Below are 21,971 nucleotides of genomic sequence, written 5' to 3' on the forward strand. Positions count from 1 at the left end.
ACACTTAAGAGTCCACTACCTATTTAGAAAATCCAAAGAGGTACATTTGTTCTTTTTTTAACACAAGAGCAGAAGCATGTCAAGAAACTGAAAAGCAATAGAATTAAAAATTAATATTAAGCATATGTATTAATGGCTCTATATCAACCATGGGGACTCATAACCCCCAGAAAGTAGAGGGCAAGAACATCATTAAAACATGAATGAATATTATGTATACACCAAGATTCATATACTTTATTTTGACAGCATTTTGGTCCTCAGTATTCCAGGTGAAGAAGAGAGGGGAGGGGAAGAGAGAAGTACCAGCTCTGAATAGCCGTGAATCTGATTACATTTAAAGTAACCAACCAACTTAAAGGCCAAATGAAGTTTTGTTCCTTCAGTGGCAAACAGCAATAATCCACCTCCCAGATTTTTAAACACTCCTACAAATCATAAACCACTGTCTTTGTTACAGCCTTGATCTTATGAAGAGATTCCTGTTCTCATACAATCCTTTGCTAACCTCCATGAGAAAAAGTTTGGGGAGTGCATCATTTACCAGTGATATTGTTCCCTTAGCACCTGTGTGGTCTCACTGGGGGGTTGTTCTGTTCCCAGGGTACTGTCTGCTTTCCAAAAGTCATGGAAGTAACTGTGATGATGCTTCCAACCAACCACTCGCTGTCTTCTCTGGTGTATTCTTTCAAGCATCTGTATTGCACCACTTGGCCTACCTACTGATCTATGCCCTCTTATGTCACTGAAATACATTTTTGGAGAAGGAAGCTCAATTTTTGAAGAATTCACTACAGCATAAATCATTTACTGTACCATGAAAGTGTTACAACACTGCCATCCTGTGGAAGTTCAACGATTGGCATAAATCACTACATTTCACATTTGTTAGACCATTGTAAATCATCATTTTTAAGCCTAGTCCTGCAACTGTTACCCTTTCCATGCCCACTTCCAGTCCCCTCCCCCCGCATCTCTTACTCCTGATTCTTCCAAACAGCTATCACATATGTCTGCCTCGGATTGAGAAAAACCTGGCAATTTATGCAGCAACACAATTTTTCTAGACACTTAGATACATCAAGGTGATATATCATCGCAAAGTTTCCATGTTCCTTTACATTCTACTGTTTGCACAGTCTTTGTGAAAACGAGAAGTTAATTTTGATTCCTGCAAGCTACTCTGATGATTATAACTTTGATTAGGTCAAGAAAAAAACCCAACATTCTGACCTATTGTGGATAAACTCATTTTGCAAACATTTTTAGTTGCTGTACACTGCATGAACACAGGAAGAACCTACTGAAAAACTTCTCCAGAAAGTACGATCAAATACTTCACCACATACATTCAATTAGTGGATTATAATCACCAGAAATAAACACTCATCATCTGAAGTTTTAGAATACTGAAGTAGTTGATACAAATATATGCCTGCTCACTATTCAAATGATAAAATCCAATACATAGATCAAGGAATTATTGAAATGAAGTTTTAAATTCTGGAAGATCCTTAAGTGTTTTGTTATTATATATTCTGAAAAGTATACAGAACTTTAAAAAATTTTACAGGAAAAAAATCAAATTGAAGTGAAAATTACCAAGTCTCTTAAGGTGTGCAAGGATGACATACCTATATTGGTACCTTTCCAAATGTAAACCCATTTATTTTTTATAAATATGATAAGAGAAACTACAAGTACAATAATAGAAAATAGTATCAATGGTTCCTGTATCTGAATAAAGAGGTTATTTACCTATACAAGTGCTGCTAACACACTGAAATTGTAAGCACTTGTTCTTCGTTATTAAGCTAATAAGATCTGAATGAAATAACAAAAAACAAAAGAGCACAGCTTAAGCTTTCAAATGTAGGTACCATGACCATCATTGTTGCCAAGTGGGTCAGAAGCTATCTGGCTGATAAATTCATCTGCCTGCAAGTCATAAAATATTTTAAAATTGGCAAAAAGTTCATATTCTGGAAATTTTTACTCATTAAATGATTCTGAGTTACACTGCCAGGCATATCAGATCATGTCCCATTAACCTTTTCTGTGGTGTATGAACACCCAGATGAAAAATATATACCAGAAAACCATCACTATTTTTAAAAACTTGGTGCTGCCAAATACTGTCATCTACATTTATGTTATTATGTTAGATTAAACATTCATCTGTTATAAAAGTTAGGTTCGTGCTAGTTTAAAATAAATGCAGCAACTGATCTAGAGATTAAAACCCCCCAAATTCTTGGTAATAGTAAAATGGATGCAGATTTTACTAGCTACTGTCAGCTGACAATAGTTTACAGAAGTTTTACCTGCACATTGGTAGTTTTTTGAGAATTATGAGACTGCTGCAGGCACACTAGCTATTGCATATCACAGAAACTCCAAAAATATCTTTATTCTCCCTACTTCAATGAGCTTTTGTAAACTCTTCTCCCTATCTGAATAGTTTGGAAGTGAAGCACACTTCAATTTCCTCTCAGAAGTGCTTGAGCATTCTTACCTGGTTTACAAAAACATCCTGTTACACAAACCTAGAAATCATATACTAATGTGAGACATACAGACTTCTCTGTGTGTAAGGCTTCCCATGAAAGCTTAAATTAAGCCAGCAGTTGCAATGAAACAGCAGAGCAGCAATCACATTTTCATTCTGACAATTCTGCTGAAGTACATCTCCCTCACAGCTGAAGGGCAATAACATCTCAAAACACTGTAGCTATTTGCAAAACAAACGTCTGCCAAAACCTTTAATTCACATGAACCTGCAGCACTATTTTCCCCAGATGAGTTCAAACACTAGTTCATTGAAAGCTGAAAAAGCAAGAATACTTTATTGTTTCTGGTTACCGCTCTGCTTCAGGATTTTATAATTAGTAGATTTAATTTTCTCTTGACTAACTCATAGAAATTGGAAAACAAAAATATTCAATAAAACAATTTTAAAAGCAAAACAAGATAAATTACTTCCCCCTTAAGTTATGAAGAAGTAGTTAATGACAAAGTTAAGTAATACTAGCAAAAATTAAAGATGGGTTAGAGCTTTTTTTTCCTTTTTTTAAAAAGAATTTCTGTTTATTAATTACATAAATAGGTTAACAAAGAAGCATGAAACCAATATTTATAGCTTTGGTAACAAAAATACAACATTGAAGTTGATTAAATTGAGTAATTATTATAGTATATAAAGGTTCAAATATGTATATAAATACAGTAATTTCTCTAGCAGGCACCACAAAAAGGCATTAAAATAATTAAAAATACAAAGATAAAACTATTAAAATGGGTAACAAAAATATATTTACAAATATGAAATATCCTGTGGTATTACACTTCAACTCATGTTATGTTCTTGAACTATCTATTGTAAAGATTTCACATTAGGGAGTCAAAAATGTTCTAGCTAACTTGCAAACCTTTGAATACCTGAATTGCTTATTACTTATTTCATTCACACACCTACACCATGGCCAACTGATTTAACTGGTAAAGTTTCTGTAAGAACAGTTTACAGAGTATTTAAATGTCAGGCAAATCAATTAAAAAGTTAGTATCCTAAGATCACTGTTCATACATTCCTGAAACTGGAAGGAAGTCTGACCCATTAACCCAATAAAATCTTAAGGATTCATGTGGAGTGGACAGACTAATTTATATAAAACATACATGGCTGCTTAAAATTCCTTATGTCTTTTCTCATATATGTCACAATATATTATATGTTTGCACAATTTCTACCGCACAACTTTTTAAAAATAGCAATTGTTTGACATACTAGAAAAAAAATCAAAAATATGAAACATTATTACAGACACACACATAATATATATATAAAATATATTAAAAGGATTCTATAAATATCAAACTATCAAATTTTTTTCTTCAGTGTAGTACAAAGGAGAAAATTAATTAGCAGCTACATAAATGAAATTTTGGAAGTGTGAGTATGTTTTAACTCCTTATTTCCATGTTGTAGAGAATAACTGACTATAATCAGTAATCAAATTAATAAAATGCAACCTGATATGCAATTACTTAATTCCCACTTAATACAAAGCACATCAGTATAATTAATTTCCTTTCTCATGATTAAGCATTTGAGAATGACTGTTCAATGAACAAAACTTACCAATGTAGACTCTCCTGCTGTATCTCTGCATCAGCAACAGAACAAACACATGCAGTGGAATAAGGTTGATGATGAAAACATAACCACCCCATGCAGAGACCTATGAGAAGTAGAACAGGAAATTAGATCTGAAAATATCTGCAGATTTTTAGGATAGCCAATGCTGGATTTATACATCCTGATGGTCTAACAAGAAAACACAACCCCCATCTAGACAAGCAGTCAGAACTACTAGTAAAGCTACCAGAATCTTTCTCATTATTTATTATCAAAAAAGAAAAGAAACCAACAAAACCCCCACAAGACACTTGAAATGGCCTGGTGGATTTTCAGGGCTATCCTTCCTGTATCTCCTCCTTCTCCCAAACTAATCTGGTCACGCTGGCAAGCAAGAATGGGGGCTTTTCCCCATGGTGAAGGCTGCAGCACAAGGCAGCGGTATGACTCCCATGTAGGATCCAAAATTTTCCTTTAGCATACAAATTTAGCACCATGCTCTGCACTTTTTGCTGGGGTCAGGGAACAGTATCTCCAGGCAGAGTAGAAAGGGAACAAGGTACACCTTCAGGAGCAAAACTGCTGGAGCAGAGCAGCCAATGCAGGTTACAGTGTAAGGAAAGAAACAAAAGGAAGGTAGATGCACAGGGAAGCAGGGCTGAGCACTGTGGAATGCTGTACAACACCATGGATATTGCAAACCTGTAGTAACAGCACTGGTATGATGTACTTGGAACTGAAACACTACAATGTTATCAATATATGACTGATTGCTGGTTTGGATAAAGATTTAATGAGCTATCATTACAATGTGCTATCTAAATTTGTAACATATTTAGAAGGGCTAATGTTGACTAGACAATCTGTATTTTAACACATGTCCTCTTGTCAAATTACAGTCTAGACTTCTCCCGTATGTACCATGCCTAACCTAGATCTTCATTTTTAGAATGCAGTAGCTAATGTGGTTTTCACTTTAACTGTACTTTAGGGCTTAGAATCATGTAGATATTTTTAAAGCCCTAGAATCCAAAAAGAAACCCAAATGACTATGTTCTATAGAACAGATTCTAAAATAAGGACAAGGCCAAGTACTACTTGTTTTTGATACTAATACTACAAAACCCGGCATTGCAAAATTTGGGGTAACTGATTCAGACAATGTGAAACAAGTAGACTAGAAATCTTCTAAGTTTTCTAGAAACTCATTTCAGATTATCATGATCCTATTGCCAAATTACTAGCATGAAGTATCATGGTTTACAGAGGCAAGTTTATTTAATGGGAGAAAATACTATATGAAGACAGGTAAGACAGAACAGAATAAGAACAAATGTGCAATTAGGACACTGTCATATTCAGGGAAAGGTTTGAATGAAGCAGGTAGCAGACAGTTTGCATGGACCAGAGACCTGCATCTCTAATTATCAAAATATTAAACCAAATCTAAGCACTGAAGATTGTACTGAACTGAAGATGCACTTTGGAACTTTACAAACAAAACCGAGGCATCCTCATAGATTGGCAAAAAGAGTGGACACATGCTATCACTCCACAGGGATTGCTTCAATGTAAAACTTTGTTTTATTTCACTTCTTTGTTATTAAAAGCTATCCAAAGCAGAAGTTGCTGAAGTCAAACAAATGCTAGAAATATAAATGCAAGGAAAAAACACTTCTCCTTATGGAATGCAATGCAATGCTATGAGTCAAACTACCACAGCGAGTTAGGTATATATTTTAAGCAGATTTAGTTAAAGAAAGATTTTGGTCAGTCCATGCAATATCCATTCCTCTTTCAAGGAACTGTTCCCCAAACTCCCCACGCAAGGACTGACTCTTACTACCTCAAAATTGTGATTTGATTTAATTTTCAACTTGCACTGAAAACATAAAACTAATTCCATCACAGAAAAACAAATAAATACTATATAATGAATAGTACAATTATGCTTTGTCCTAAAAATTTACCTAAGCAAAACGTCTAGAAGGGCATCTTAACAAAACTCTTTCTCAAAGTGAAATAGAATATATGGAAAGCCACCACCAGGGACAAAGTTGGTACACTCTGTAAGCAATAAAATTCTGTCATCTAATCACTGAGGTTAAGCTATGGACAAATCTTAACCTTTCACTAGCTGACAGCACTTGAAAGGAAAATAAAAGAAAAAAAAAAAATTTACATTCAAGGACTGGATGTCATGACAATGACATTGATTCCATAAGTTCTGTCACCATGCACACTCTAGATCACACTCCCTCCCTCCCATATAATCCCACAGACCAACACACTAGTCAGACTAAGATGGGAAGAACTTGTTATTGTGCAATTTTTCAGCAGTAAAACTGTAAAAGTATTGTATTTGTTATCTGCATATTTATGAAGAGCACTTTCAGAGGATCTTGCCAATAAATTGGCACAATATAAAAAAAGACTATGGTATATAGATATAACGGACTAAAAAACTTACTTGCCTGATTTTGCACTGCACATAAGTGTGTACCAAGCCTACAGATCTCTTCACTGTAATGCTATATATAAACAGCAATGCTGTGTATAAAGTGGTTGTTTATTTATTGACTTGGCAAAAAGGAGGAGAAATAGGGGAGGAAATATATGTACTCTTAATAGGAGATAGCTATCCTCTTTGGCAACATATACAGGGCTATTATTTACTATATTAACAGCAAAAATCTCTCAGAAAACCCAATGAACATTAAAGCTAGAGGAAATCTAGACAGCATCCAGGTAACCTCTAAATCAACCTTGTACCTTAATTTAAGGCATGCAAAACAGCTCAGAAGTTCTTTCTTCTTGCAAGCCTAGTTACCTGACTGTGGAAAAGCAATATATAAGACCTCAATCTTAACCAACACCAAGCAACTAGCCTGACTGTCCCACCACTGGCTATTTTGAGGCTAACTTGTTTTTCATATAACCACAAAAAAAAAAAAAAAAAGGAAGAAAAAAAAAAAAAGTGTTTATCAGGGGGAAAAAAGGACTTTTGACTGATTCATACAGGAAAATTCTTCAAGTCTAAGGTTTCAGAAGAGGGAGGAGGGGGAAAACCAATTCCCTCCATTTTGCTATTAGTTTTATCTCCTCAATTTTACTACTGTTTTTCCCCTCTGTTAGCCCTCTAGGAACATCTCTGCAATAGCCTCCATTTTCATAGATCAAGAATGAAAAGGGGCTTTATGATCATTTAATATGACATTGAATTCATTCAGTAGTTCTGGTGGTAAGCTTTACTTTATGGCATAATTATATCCAAAGAAATTGCTTTCAGAGTGATACAAGTGTAACTTTGTCCATAAATTTTAAACACTATTATTGCATTTTAGTAATAATGACACACACACGAATAGCAAAATTCCACCTCAATTCACCTCCACCAAAACAAAAATCCCACTGAATCAGAGTACCTATTCACAGCGTAGAATCAATTTATAAGTAAAAGTTATTATAATTATAGTTTTTCTAAAAATTGTTTTAACTGCATTTAAATCATAAATATTTTGAAATTTAAAGTATGTTTTTTTACTCATATATTTGTAATATGAAGAAACAATTTTATATTATGGCTCTAACAAAGATTAAAATCTCCTCCTTCTGTTCTTCATCAACATATGGATTATGTAAGCCCTACTCAAATAGTTTAGCTATTACATATATGTAAAAGGCTTACCATGTAAAAGTAGGATAGACAGCAGCAGATTGTCCAAAAGACCGACCCAGTTTTCACAGACTTCACCTTAAAAAATAACCAAGTATTTATGAATAACAAACACTGGACAATACTCCAAAATTCCATTCCAAAAAAACTGTCAAGAGAACTTCTTTAGCACGTATCAAGTTATATTTGTACGCTTCTGAACTGATGTCCATAAAACCAAACCACAAGCTCAATTCATTTACACACAAAACAGCTTATACCTATCTCTCTAGTTAAAGCAGAGGCAGAATGTAATGCAACTCTCTGCTTCATGACCTGAGGTAGAAAAGTAGTTGCAACACCTCTGTGCTACTTTCTCTGAGACATTAGACCACTTCATAATTCTAAGTGTAGACTATCCATGGCTCGCTTTGGCTGCCATCAGACGCAACTCTGCAATTACAGATAAAAGAGCTATTCTGTAATTTTGAAAAACTCACTTAAGGTTAATGAGAACATCCAGATACTACTAAAGGTTTAGCATGATCCATAAACTGGCCCAGTAGTATGATTTTGTCTAAAACTGATGGTGGTCATTGTGGCATAGGAAAATAGGAATGAAAAAAACAACATTAAAGCTAGAAAGTTATCTATAAAATATATTTGATTCACACATAATTCTACAGGAGTTTATGCAAACATTATTGCACTATGCAGTTTAGTTAAATACGAGTTCCATAATAACAGATAACTACTATGTCTCAGTTGTTATAAAGTAACAACATAGGTTGATTCTATTATTGTTATCACAGTATATATACCTTTACAGCTGCAGTTTAGTCTAAGTCCAGATTTTAAAAAACTGCATTTAAGTAACACCAGCCACTCAATCATGAAACACACGAATTCCCTTCCATTATACTCCTACCAACAATATTCTAAAGCTAAAAAACTTGTTAGTATGCATCTGCTTATGAAGTGGAACTCTTGACAAAATCGTGAGAAAAGCTGTAATGACCATGTACATACATGGAGACACTCAAAATGAAAAGTATATGCATTCAGGGAATGCACAAGGGACAGTACCATACAGTGTCTAGGCTGAATTAACAATATTGTTATGCTATTTGTGATATTTCCAAAATAGATGCAACAGTCTAGAAAAACTCCAGCTTGCCTAAAGTCCTTCATACAAAACTGCATTACAGATGCAATTCTACATACAGATTAAGGAGTGACAGACAAGTGCACTAGCAAGTAGGCTAATTAAAAGATGTCAGGCTATTTTTTTTTTAAGCATGCCAGCAATATTAGTATCTGGCTCTGAACACCTTTGAGTATTTAATTTGGGTGCTTAAGCCAAAGCCCAGACCCTCCATACAGTTGAAAGCTTCTCCAGAAGACAATTCAAAGCACTTTATATTCAGAGTCTACTGCTTTTCACCAGCTAAATGAGGCTAAAAGTTTGATGCTCACATAATACTAATAACTCCAAACTGAAAAACAGAAACAACCCTTCCGTTTGCTTTAAATTTATAGACTTACCATCATTATTATTACTACTCCTACTACAGGACACACATACTTCAGCTGAACAGTACTTTTACACAGCAAACTAAAGAGCATGATTACGGAGTTGTTCAGATCACGTGACTTCTCATACCCGCCTGATCAAGAGCCAAGGGGAAGAGGGATGAGAGGGAGGAAGATAAGAATTCAATGGATTCTAAGAAAAATCAGTCATTTGGTTGGAGGAGGAAACAAAAAACCTTTCCAAAGCAGAAGACTCGGCAATTACTTACCCATAAATAGTATGTGAACTGCAGTGCAAAAATAGCTATGCCTTCATTGTCAAATGATCCTGCTACTGATCGGGATATGTAACCTGGAACTATGGCAATAAAACAGGCAGCTAAAAGCCCTGCTCCCTGGTTCCACAGTTCTCTGGTGAGCAGGAAAGTAGAAATAGCTGTAAGGCCGCTAAAAACTGGTGCTAGGAACACACATACATCTCTTATGTGGACTGTCACGTTAAGCATATTTAAAATCCAATGTATAAGGCCTGCTGTCACCATCAGTCCTGGGTATACCTAAAAGGAGGGAAAAAACAAAACAAAACAAAACCAACCCACTAGGTTATTGCAGAAAATGATCATGGTAGGTTTAGGTAGGCTTATTAGCATATAATTTGCAATGAAACAGTCATTTTTTAAGCTGATATGAGCAGTGAGCAGGTAAAGCTAATGGAATTATTTTAATACTACTTTAATCATTTTTTGACGACACCGCTGAATACCAGAGGTTCTTCAAATTTTACCAAATGCTAACAATTACATATAATCCATTTTGTAAATGAATAAGCAGCATACAGATAATATCCTATCTTGCCTGACACTTATCATATAGTGAGAAGAATTTGTTGTTAAGGTATGGAAGCAGAAGCTAAAGTTTGCAAGAGGATTTCAAGCCAGCTAACAGCTTTAAGAAAAAAACAAAACCCAAAACCTGTAAGACAACAAGAAGAAACTCAGCAACATCTCCCAGCCCTATCCATTTTCCTCCAAAATACACCATGCCATTCTTTTACTTCTTGTTGCCCATGGAGAAAGAAAGTGTGCATCAACGAGATTAATTTTTTTAAGCTGAAAAGCTGACAAGACAGTCAGTTGAGTATTATATATTTGCAAGACATCTGTAGACATCTTTGGATATGAAGGATTAAAATAAAGTCCTATAAAACTGAATTAAGATGTCCTCCAGGAAAGGTAGCATAGACTTATACAAATCTATTGAACCCACTATAGAATATTGGAGAACTTCAAAATATTCTTAATAGGAATTCTACCCTCCCACATTTATCAACATCAGAAAAATCAGTATGTACTAGAAAAGTTAATATGTACTTCACCTGCCTTAGTTTCTTTCAAAAGCTAAGAAGGGCATTGTACTAAATTAAATTAACAGACAACAGAATGTTTCCCTGCCTATATCCTTGAGACACAGTTTTCAAGACAAACTATTAAAACATTATATACCATATGACTTGCAAAATAATGTATGAAATCAACATTTCAATTCTATTTCCTATGGGTTTTTACTTCATATAAGACAGGTACGCAAAACCCACATATATATGTTACATAAAAACGGTCTCAAGTATCTCTAAGGTACTACAACAAATAGTGATCTAGCTGTTACAAAAAACTTTGTAAATGCATTTAAATAGCATGTACTATAATTAAGAAGTTTAATGTACTTTCACACATTAAGTAACACGTGGCTCAGTGTCACTAAAGCTATTCTACCAATGAATGATATTTGTATTCTGATTGTTTCATACACCTTTCCTGTCTTGTAACTTGCATCGATACCAATCTTACCTACTCCTGATGCTTCATACAGGTGCCCCACTGATTTAATTTCAAAAGGTCTTTTCCCAGTAAAATCCTAACATTTTCCATACACACATGAAGTCCACTCAACATATACCACTGGATTAAAACTTGTGCCTTATGAGATTCAGATAACTTTAAAAAAAAAAAAAAATCTTTTTCATTTCATGTACCAGAATTACAGGAGACATACTACACTTATTTATTACTATTAGAAGTTAATATGTAAGGAAGTAAAACTCAGTTCTGTATTTCTTGTTCACAGTATGCTGTTGGACAAAGACTAAAGCATGTTGACTTACTGTCTTAGCTCCTGCAGCAAAAAATTAAAAACATCTTGCTATTCCCTCTGCAGCAATTTGACAATTAAAAGCATATTTTATCAAGATTCTCCTTTTATCAATGTCAAATTTGTATTGAAAGTTCAAAATACCTACTGCAAAGTCATCTTTAAGTTATTATTACAATACTTACAGTTCCACCTACTATTCTTCCCAGTGGATACCATGCTCTTTCATCAAACCAGTTTAAAAATTCATAAAACCCATGGGATGCAAGATGATGTGTTGATCTATAGTTAAACCTAGAAAGAAATAGAGGAAAAGAAGGGAGGGGGAAGATAAATATCAAGAACCTAAATTTTAGGCATACCTTAAGTCATCTGTTTTCTAAGACCTAGAAAATAATTAAACTTCAGCATCTCATTTAGTATATAAGTACAATGGCCCTCTCTAAATCTATAAAGTAAATTACTAAGCCTTCAGTTTCTAACCACTACATTTTTTTCATTTCTACAGCTAGTGCATATACAGAGATGAAATATTACAGTTTTGGGTGGGTTTTTTAAAACATTAAAGTTTCTGTCACTCTAACAAACACTCCTAGCATTTTCTGCATTCCTTTTTAAAGCCAGTTTTCAAATATAGTCTATCAACCTATTATTTTCCACATCCAGAATACCACTTAAGCAGAATCAAGATCATGGAAGAATCAATGCAAGACTCCCATTCTGAGACAGGACAGCTACCCAGTGTATCTGCTGCTGGTCTATTCCATGAACATTGAGAGGTGACATAATGTAATAATATGCAAAAAAGGGAATCAGTCTATTTGTTCACACTATCAAACTAATGGCCTTGACATATTCCTTTCTTTCAATCAATAAGAACCTATACAACGTAGAATCTATGTAGATGAAGTTTCACCTTCAAAGTTTGTACATTCTCTGCTGCAGAAAATTCCTTGTACAGCAAAAGCCTTCCCATGCATCCTTTCAGTTCAGTCTTCCACACTGCTCATATACCATTAAAAACCACCGATGGATTGCCACCAAGGCATTAATATTCCACTTTTCTGACACGTAATTTTTCCAACTTCTCAAACTTCAGATAGCAAAACCTTTCAAGTATTACAAAGTCCATTAATTCTTCAAATTAGGTATCAGACTGCTGTGAGAACTGCAGTGCATGTTACCCCAAACTGCAACTCTTTCATGATCATTCGAAAGCCAAACTAACAAGGCTACAGGTATTGATGCTGTAAAGTTTTGTAAAGAAAGTTTAGGCTTAGAAAAGCCTCAGTGAACATCACTTCTGAAACCAGCAACATCCACAAACCCAACCCTCCTAACAGATATTCTAATTGGAATTTAGATAACAACATGAAATTAATTAGTTAAAGAAGTATTAAAGATTGTATTCATTAGTTAAGAAGTTCAGATGACTAAGTTGAATACCATAACAGACAACAGGTTAGATGAGCAAACCACCATGAAAGACTTCCAAAGACAGTTAGTATTCAAGACTAGAAAAGCTTACGCGTGTTTTTAATTTTGTCTATTTTATGAAAGTATGCAGTTATATCACTAACATGCATCACTTCTAACACCAATTTTAAAACTACATCAATTTCTTTCATATATCTAGGATTCCCAAAATATCACAGGTTTACTTTGAACTAATTCATTTTACCAGAAAAAAGCTAATGCAATTCAAGACTATAAGACCCATCAAGTTCCTACTTGTTTAATCAGTACAAGTCCAGTATCTGAAGTACAACCACACAGAGGTTATGAGCAGATTTCTTCATCTACACAGTGAAAGAAGAAAAATAATTGAAATTCAGGTCCAGATGTCAGCAAACTTGCATGTTTCCAGACGGAACTATCATAACATCAGTCAAGTAACATTAAAAATAAGTAAATAAAAAAAATAGAGCGCCGTATTTTCAGGAACACTCTCTCACATGTTAAATAAGCAGTTATATAGGATACACTAACTGATAAAACTGTAGACTTTCAAAAGTAATTAGTCATGTTTATATAAGAAAATTCACACAAACATCAATCATTCTGACCTAGAAATCTTTGTATCAAACAGCAATGTGACATTTGTTTCTAATAAGCCTGCAACTATTCCCATTTGACTAGATTTCTAAATATTAATTAATTCTCCAGTTCTGAACTGTCAAGTATAATGTGATTTATGAAATGCTGTACCTGTAAAATTAGCCTCTTATCTTAGTACAGCAAGGTCTATTGTTAATTTGTTTAGTGCCAAATGCCTGCAGTATGGTATGAGACAAAGCAGGAGTTCCATGTTGCACAGGATGCATACAATCCAGCCAGCTAAGGACCGGACTTAAAATGCACTGAAAACCCAGTCAATGTTGTTATCCTAGAACTTTAAAAAGGAAACAAGATAGATATTTACTAACATGAGTTACTTTCAACTTTTTAAATCATGACTCAAACTCACAGAGGCTACAAAAGTGTGACTAATGTTTACTTTTAGAGTATTAAAAGATTAGTTAAACAAATAGGCAAGAAGAATACATATTGATATTCTCCTCATGTTTTGAGCTAGTAAAGCTTCATAACTGATTTCAGAAGGATGCGAACAACTGTCTTGTGCTTCGGCAACATCCCATTAAGTCTTTAATAACAATGAATTACCATGGAAAATTGAAATGCAACTTAACAGCATTCTACTTCTACCACTTAAGAGGTAAGAATTTAATCTTCCCTCCTAATATACCTCTGGATAGATACAAATCTATTAACCCCTTCTTCCAAAAAGCAATTGATTCTTTTGCCACAAATGAAAGCATGCAGAGACAGCTGGGCATGTCTTTACAGCAGAAATTATTAGCAATACTATAGGTACATTAATTTTTCACTGCGAGAAGACCTATAGGAGAGAATGAGAAAAAACATTCTGACCACAGAAACCTAAGAAAAATATTTAGAAGCTTAACTACAGCACCTCAATTTGACTTTAGGGGAGAAAAAAAACACCAAACAAACAAACAAAAAAGTGCTCACTTCACCTCCCACTAGGTAACCTGCAAACAAAAATAAGTTAAAATGTAAATATAAACATATGCATACATAAGGAGAAGCTTGATGAGCAATGCTGCATATCAAAGCCAGCTTCAGGCACTGACAAAGTGGCAACAACGGGCAGTCCATGAGACAACAGTATGGTCTAGCAATCATATGATGCCAGTATTACACCCTGATACCGCTTACCCAATTCATAGCACTCTACTCCTTTAGGGACAAGCCTGAACCTTGTAAAACTGTTTCCCTTTTGGCCAGAATGGAGAGAGGCAAGAGTCCCTTTGACTGGAGTTCACACTGGAGTTCCAGCCTGTCCAGTACAGCAGCACAGAAACAGCAGCGATGCCCTGGCCATCTGCCAGCCCAGGCACATCGCCATTGCTCTTAGCAAAATGTTCCCAGGCACCGCAGAGTAAGGTGATAAGCAGTACAGCAGCACAGCAAGCAGTGAAAGGAAAAAGCAGCCACTAACGAGCACTAGACTCTAAGATACAGTGAGACAAGCAAGCCCCATGGCAAGCACAGAAGCCTGCCCATTAATAGCTAAACAGCAATAACAGCTATAAATTCGATCTAGCACATTCCAGTCAAACCTGTTGTTATCTTGAATCCTTCGAACCCCATGTTGGGCGCCAAAAGGACTGTCATGGTTTAACCCCAGCCAGCAACTAAGCCCCACACAGCCGCTCCCTCACTACCCCCTGGTTTGGTTGTGGGAGAGAATCAGAAGGGTAAAAGTGGAAAAACTCGTGAGCCAAGATAAAAGACAGTTTAATAAGTAAAGCAAAAGCCACACGCGCAAGCAAAGCAAAACAAGGAATCCATTCACCACTTCCCACCGGCAGGTGAGTGTTCAGCCATCTCCGGGAAAGCAGGGCTCCATCACGCCTAACGGTGACTTGGGAAGACAAAGGCCATCACTCCGAACCTCCCCCCAGATTTATATGCTGAGCATGACGCCATATGGTCCGGAATATCCCTGTGGTCAGTTGGGATCAGCTGTCCCAGCTGTGTCCCCTCCCAGCTTCTTGTGCCCCCCCCAGCCTCCTCGCTGGTGGGGTGGGGTGAGGAGCAGAAAAGGCCTTGGCTCTGTGTGAGCCCTGCTCAGCAGTAACGACAACATCCCTGTGTTATCAACACTGTTTTCAGCACAAATCCAAAACACAGCCCCATACTAGCTATTGTGAAGAAAATTAACACTATCCCAGCCAAAACCAGCACATCCAGAATGGAGAGCACTGCTAACAAACAGCGAGTATCACAAGCCATAGTCACACAACCTTCTTACTCTCTTGGTACTTTTCAAACTATGTTTGAAACACAGCACAGTGGTATTGTATTTCTTCAGCAGTACTGTCATGGTATCTACAACTATCTATAGGTTTCATAGGCGTGTAAAACAGCCCTAGGAAATATCAGAAAAAGTGCTGCCTTTGCTTATGCCCGCATCCTGGAGATTTAGGGGCTGCAGCTGAGGGAGGAATCAGAATGGAGACAAGAACAGCCAGGACTGGGTAGGGGTTGCATTTCAGGCTTGGGCATCACTGTCTTCCCCGGTTCTTCCATCTCCAGCAGCAGCAAGCATAGGTGATATTTAGGGTTTTTATCCAACCCTCTTTCTGACTGGCTAGACATTAGCCAAGGAGACACAGGAACTGGGGTATGCTACTGGTTACAGTGATTAAACAGGGTGCAGTACTATGTTGCAGAACCAGACTGAAGGAAAGGATCCCTCTTCTCCCACCCATCTGATCTTGAGGTATGGGAACTGCTCACCCATCTCCTAAGATTCCCTCTCATCCTCTCTCATCCCTCTGAGGCAAGCCAATTTGAGACAGACCTGAGAAGAATAAAGAACAAAATTATGTGAAGCACATGCCTAATTAAGAACTCAGCTAGAAAGACTCAGTCCATGTTGTAAAAAGATACACACTTGCTAACATTCAGCAGAGAAGAGCTCTTAAGGACCTGACTGACTAACACCAGTGAGCATTGACTTTTCTTATTTTAGCTGATGTTCTAGGAGGAAAAGTGATACTCTGCTGTTCTCCTTGCCTCTTTCTGTCAGGCCTGTAGTTTGAACTGTCTCCTCCTCTGAGCTAAGCTTTAAAGGAATCATCAAACAATCCTAAGTCTTTGTACATTTCAGAATTCAAAGCCCCAACCACCAAATTATGCTGGTATTGTAGTTTGAACCTTTTGGGGGATGCTCTAATTATCACAAAAGCACTCTACGTATGGTACCATTAATTTTGTGGCACTATTGGAGATACCTATATTATAGTTGGTTCAGCAGATGACTTAAGATGAGCTAACAAAGGTATGGTTCTCATTTTCAAAGCATATTTCAATTTCAGCATAGAAAAGAACACAAGCAGCAACAGCAAAATAACTGAGCAGAGGCATAATTTTTTTTTAGTAGCAACATTAATTTGGAAAGCTTAACTAGGCAACTTGCAAAATAAAGCCTGTAAAGTTTTCAGTTGTATGTTATGTACTGTTAATATATAATCTTAACTATCTTTTCATGCTTGGGTTTGATTTTTATTCCACCCTATGAACTGCTTTTTTGATGACACAAGGTAATGCTGTAGGATGATTAGTTAATGCTAGTCACAGTGATCACTTGTTCTACCCAGGAGCTATAGAGTTCTCCAGCACCTCACAGCAACAATTACTGCTATATTTATAAGGAGACATCTTTGGCTTTGACTTTCCTAAGTTCAGTATTTCCTTGACAAAAGTACTATTTAAGATGAACATTCCAATAAAATTCAGCCTACTGAGAAAGTAAGAACATACAGGAAAAGAGCACACGTAAAGTAATGCAGTTACTTCATCTAGATCTTAACAACATTTAAGGCAAATTACACTGACAGCAATGGAATTCATTTGACCCTCCCATTACAACAGAGCTCAAGATCAGAGTGTTGTTTCTTGTGGGAATGTTGACTGTCTAAAACCCTATCAATTTCATGCTACTACTGCCCCGTCACCTAGACTTTTTATCTGGCATTTTATAGCCATCTGAGAATATGTAATCTCCTTACTAGCACAATCTGTTGAAAGTTTTCTAAGCCTGCAATTATAAAGGCTTCTCTGCTCTAAAAGTCTTCAGCTGCAGATGCACAAAATTTTCACATCTGCAAACTCAGAAAAATGACATGATACTGTGAACATTACTGTGAACATTACAAGCTATCTGAGCAATTCCAGGAGTCAGTTTTTAATGCAAATGTAGATTACAGAATGAATTCTGCCATACAGTATCTAATTAGAGATGGCAAGTCTAGATTCTTGAAAAAGATAGTTGCAGATTGACTCCATATCCGACATATTCTTTGCATCCAAAGGAAGAATTTATTCAGTGCAACACTTTTATGGCAAATTTAATGAGAAAGTTCAGTAACTTCCACTGAAACAAAGAAACATATATACAGTATTCCATATTAAATTTCAAAACACCTGCCTGCCTACATATTATACTACAAGCACAACATCCTGAAAGTCTTACTCTGAAGTCTGTATCTACAAATAAGCAATTACCACAATGATTTTTGCATATGGTTTTTAAAATGGAAGTATAGTACCCCATCAATCACATAATGAATTCGAGGCACTACAGCAGTATTTCTCATCATGAAAATGCTTACTTGTGTTGAGTTTATAACCTTGGAAAGTGTGTATGGACATTTAAGCCAGTTTCAACTAATCAAGATCAGAATTCTGCACAGCAATACCTGTAGGCAGAAGTACTTATGACAGGTGAAGAGCCTTTCCTACTGCCCACAACCTAAACCCAAGGTGTTACAGACCTCACAGTAAGAATGGAGAGGCCCAACTGATCTTTAGGGGTTTTGTTGCAAGTAGGGCCATTTGAAAAGAGAAATACACATCCTGCAAGTTGACTGTCAACCAGAAGTCTAATGTTTGATAAGAGAATTGGCAGCAGTACTATCATTCTGAGTTTCCGCAGGTTCAATATTGGTCATGATCCTGCTTTTGATTTCAGATTTCCTAATTCTGAACAAACACACTCACTCAGAAAAATGTGGCGAAGACTCCTTTGTTATAGGAAGAATAGTTAGTACACTGAAGTAATAAAAATGGCAGGAGGTTCTGCAGTGATGTGGCCACCTAAATTCAGAAAACATGGAAATTCTGAGTCAAAGGAGGAAGAATTTTCTGTTCCTGGAATCCAGCCGAGCAACAAAACTCCTCCTGTTTGTAATACCATTAGAATAATCCCTGATGGGGAAGAACTGTAGAAAGTCCAGGCAGAAAAAAAAGCTGGATGGCACAACCCGAAGGGAACCTATTTTTTCAGGTCCAACATTCAACTGTGTTCAATGGAAATCCTGAAGAATACCAGAACGGTTATAGAATAACCATTAAGAATATCAGAATGTCCCCAATGTGTTTAAGAAGGATTACAGCATTCATACTCCACTACTTGGCATGGTATTTTCACTGCCTGCAATAAGATGTCACGCTTAGCAAGTGCTAAAATCAAGAACTGCATGCTGCCAGTTTCTTAATGATATGAAATTCTACAGGGAGCATACAGTTACTCTAACTTCTTCAGAGCGCCCAGGGCATCTTCAGTATTTTTGCTAAAGAGCTGCAAGCTTTTTAAAGCATTCCATGACCACAGCTTATAGTTTTTACACAATTTATTACATCTGAAGCCACAATATACTTCCCAGCATCACTGTAGTGGGCGTATATCTGCCTACAGTTTCAGACACTTCCTATGGTGCCGATTAGGCTTTTTCATGACTTTTTTCTGTCTTTTGAACTATTCCATGTCTCAAGGCAAATTATTAAGAAAAGCATTAGTTTTACCAATACTAAAAGACATACTTCACCAGTGAAGTGTGCCATTCATAAAACTTAACAACATTTTAGACCTAAGAAGAAAGTGATGATAACATTTTTTTCTTGGGACAGTCAAAATTCTGAAGAGTTTTCAATGGTAAGGGGCAAATTGAATGCTTGTTCTCTGCTCTACTGGATATACACTTCACTGCAGATACTACGCTATGACTGGCATCAATACTGATGGCAATACTAGTTCCATATCCTTTGACAGCATCAGCTTCTTGAGGCATCTCTTCTCTGCTCAACACAATATTAACTACCACAAACTCAAAAGGCTCTATAGCGTTATGTCTGTTTCTTTCTGAGTGCTATTGGGCTACTCTGTAGAACATTAGCCTTGCATCTTGCAACTCTGAAGGCTTTGCATGGAATTCAAGAATATGTTCAAGAAGGATGTTTCTTTTGGATGAAACAGATTCATGCTGTACTTGTTTTTAACACGATGGAGGCAGCTTAACTTCAGAACCTTCTAAGTTAAAGGCTGGTACATGAAGATTTGGTTGGCAGAAAGGAATTCAAAAGGCAATTAGCTAAATAATATATTTTAAGAAGCAAAATATTCTTTCTGTGAGAAATGTGATACTAGAAATCAATGGGCTGAACATGACTGCTTCACAAGAGGTCACTGGGAACAGAGGATGGCTAGCTCCCAAGTCACTTCTTTCGTGGTCTTCTACTATAGAACAAAGCAACATGTAACACCTAAACAACTCTAGTGGACTCTTACTAAACTGATCTCAAACATACTACCTGCTATCCTGTAGCAAGATCCAATACGTACCCAGAAAAGAATGCTAATTTTTTTAATAGTCTGAAATACAGAGCAAAATAAAGGATATTTCTCATTCATTGCAGGTACTTATATTTTAAGTATTTGGGAGTATGTGGCACAGTTATCATCTCTATTACATAATAAAAGTCACCTATATGCTACAGTGCAGTGGCAACTATGGAAGTAGTAGCTACACCAAAACGCAGTTGAACCAACTTCACAATCACTTCCCTTTAAGTGAAATTTAAGAAATCAGCCTGGATGCAAGGTGTCCTGGCAGACTGTTTCTACCCTGTAAAATACAAGACACGGTAAAAAGTAGACAGGACTCTTAGAAAAGCTCTAGATCCCCAACATCCCATGTAATATTTAAGCAATGACAATCTCATTTCTGGCAGAACATTTAAACAGTTACAGCACCATAGAAGAGCTTTAGCAGAAACTATTGTGTTCACCCCTCTATAACTTGCTTGAACTTCTGTGTAACATGAGAAAGAGTAGGTCCAGCCAGAATCGGACATTACATATCAAACTACTCTGTACAGATTACATCAACATAGTTTTTTGTTAGCTCACAGAAATTAAAAGCATCTACAGTATTGTGGTTGCATGTCAGCAGTCTAAGTCAGTTTAGCAAGTTAAAATAAGGTAGTGTTTCATCCAATATTCCTTAAATATTTGCTCTTTAGTACATCTCTTAATGCACCTGCTATTATTCCTCCTGCAACTAGCTCTCAGTTACCTGAATTCTCTGACTATGCTTTCTTTCAGTTGTCCTTTCTGTGTGTAGATTATGTTTAGTCCAAGAAGCTGGACCTCCCATATCGCACCTGTTCAGCTCCATCCGTTGCAATATTGACTTACTGACTTTTTACTACAATGAATGCTGAAAAACTAAAAATTAATGTTTCAGAGTGGATAACACAAAGCATCACCAGAGCAGAACCAGACAGTCTATCTAACTTGAACAATTTCTGTCTAGTGATTGAGGCTGGGTTAGAGACCTAATTTCATCTAATTTAAATATGTCTGCTCAAATTCTGCTTAACCCTTCAGTAATCTGGCATAAATAGACATAAATATTGCATTCATCAGGCATGTAGCAGGGACCAGGCAATTTTCCACAGTAGGTATGTACATATATAGCTTTACATATATAGCTATCTGTAGAACAAACCAAACAATACACCTAGGGTTTGCAGAAACCTAGAGATAGATCTAATCATGCCTTAATCAAATAAAGCTGAAAAGAAAAAGGCATGAATACAGCCCAAAGTGCAAAAGAATAAAGGGAGGGGGTGGGGTGTCTGGGGTGTGGGTGAGAATCACAACTCCAGGATGGATGCCTTGTACTCAGTTATACACTCACTCAAATTTAACTGTGGCAGTTACCCTTCGGCTGACCTTTGCTAGTTAAGAGGAGTGCAGAAGCACTCATAATCCACTTTTGCACCCAGATCAGACAAATTGGCTTGAATCACAGCTAAAAAGCAAACCACTCTAAAGATTATCTAAACTATTTCACCTTATTTTTCTCTGAAGCAGATTAGGAGTACTCACATGATCTATTAATACAGTCCAACAGAAGAGATAGTAGCCTCCAGCTGAGGGCAGAAAGTCTTCCAGCTGTTTGCAAAGTGACTGCATATTCTCACACTGGAGGAAATTGATGTGGGAATAGGATGTCACCAATAGAATAAACAAAGACCAGGAAAGAAGATGACAGCAGAAAGTGGTCTTCATCTTTCCCTACAATACACAGACTCGAGTTTATCTTTCTAACCATATTTTGC

At 36.4% G+C, this 21,971-nt stretch overlaps 1 protein-coding gene across 1 annotated transcript in view; it reads right to left on the bottom strand.

Moving 5' to 3' along the window:
• The window catches only part of STT3B (STT3 oligosaccharyltransferase complex catalytic subunit B), a 53,190-nt gene that overhangs the window by 19,052 nt on the left and 12,167 nt on the right, over positions 1 to 21,971 (bottom strand). Inside the window, exons 2-5 of the mRNA XM_069770768.1 lie at positions 11,660 to 11,768; positions 9,596 to 9,883; positions 7,827 to 7,892; positions 4,142 to 4,241 (exon numbers count right to left, since the gene is read on the bottom strand). Of these exons, the coding sequence (XP_069626869.1) occupies positions 4,142 to 4,241; positions 7,827 to 7,892; positions 9,596 to 9,883; positions 11,660 to 11,768 (563 nt within the window). The remainder of the gene's footprint in view (positions 1 to 4,141; positions 4,242 to 7,826; positions 7,893 to 9,595; positions 9,884 to 11,659; positions 11,769 to 21,971) is intronic.

Source organism: Haliaeetus albicilla, chromosome 2 (assembly GCF_947461875.1).
Source record: "Haliaeetus albicilla chromosome 2, bHalAlb1.1, whole genome shotgun sequence".
NCBI lineage: Eukaryota > Metazoa > Chordata > Aves > Accipitriformes > Accipitridae > Haliaeetus > Haliaeetus albicilla.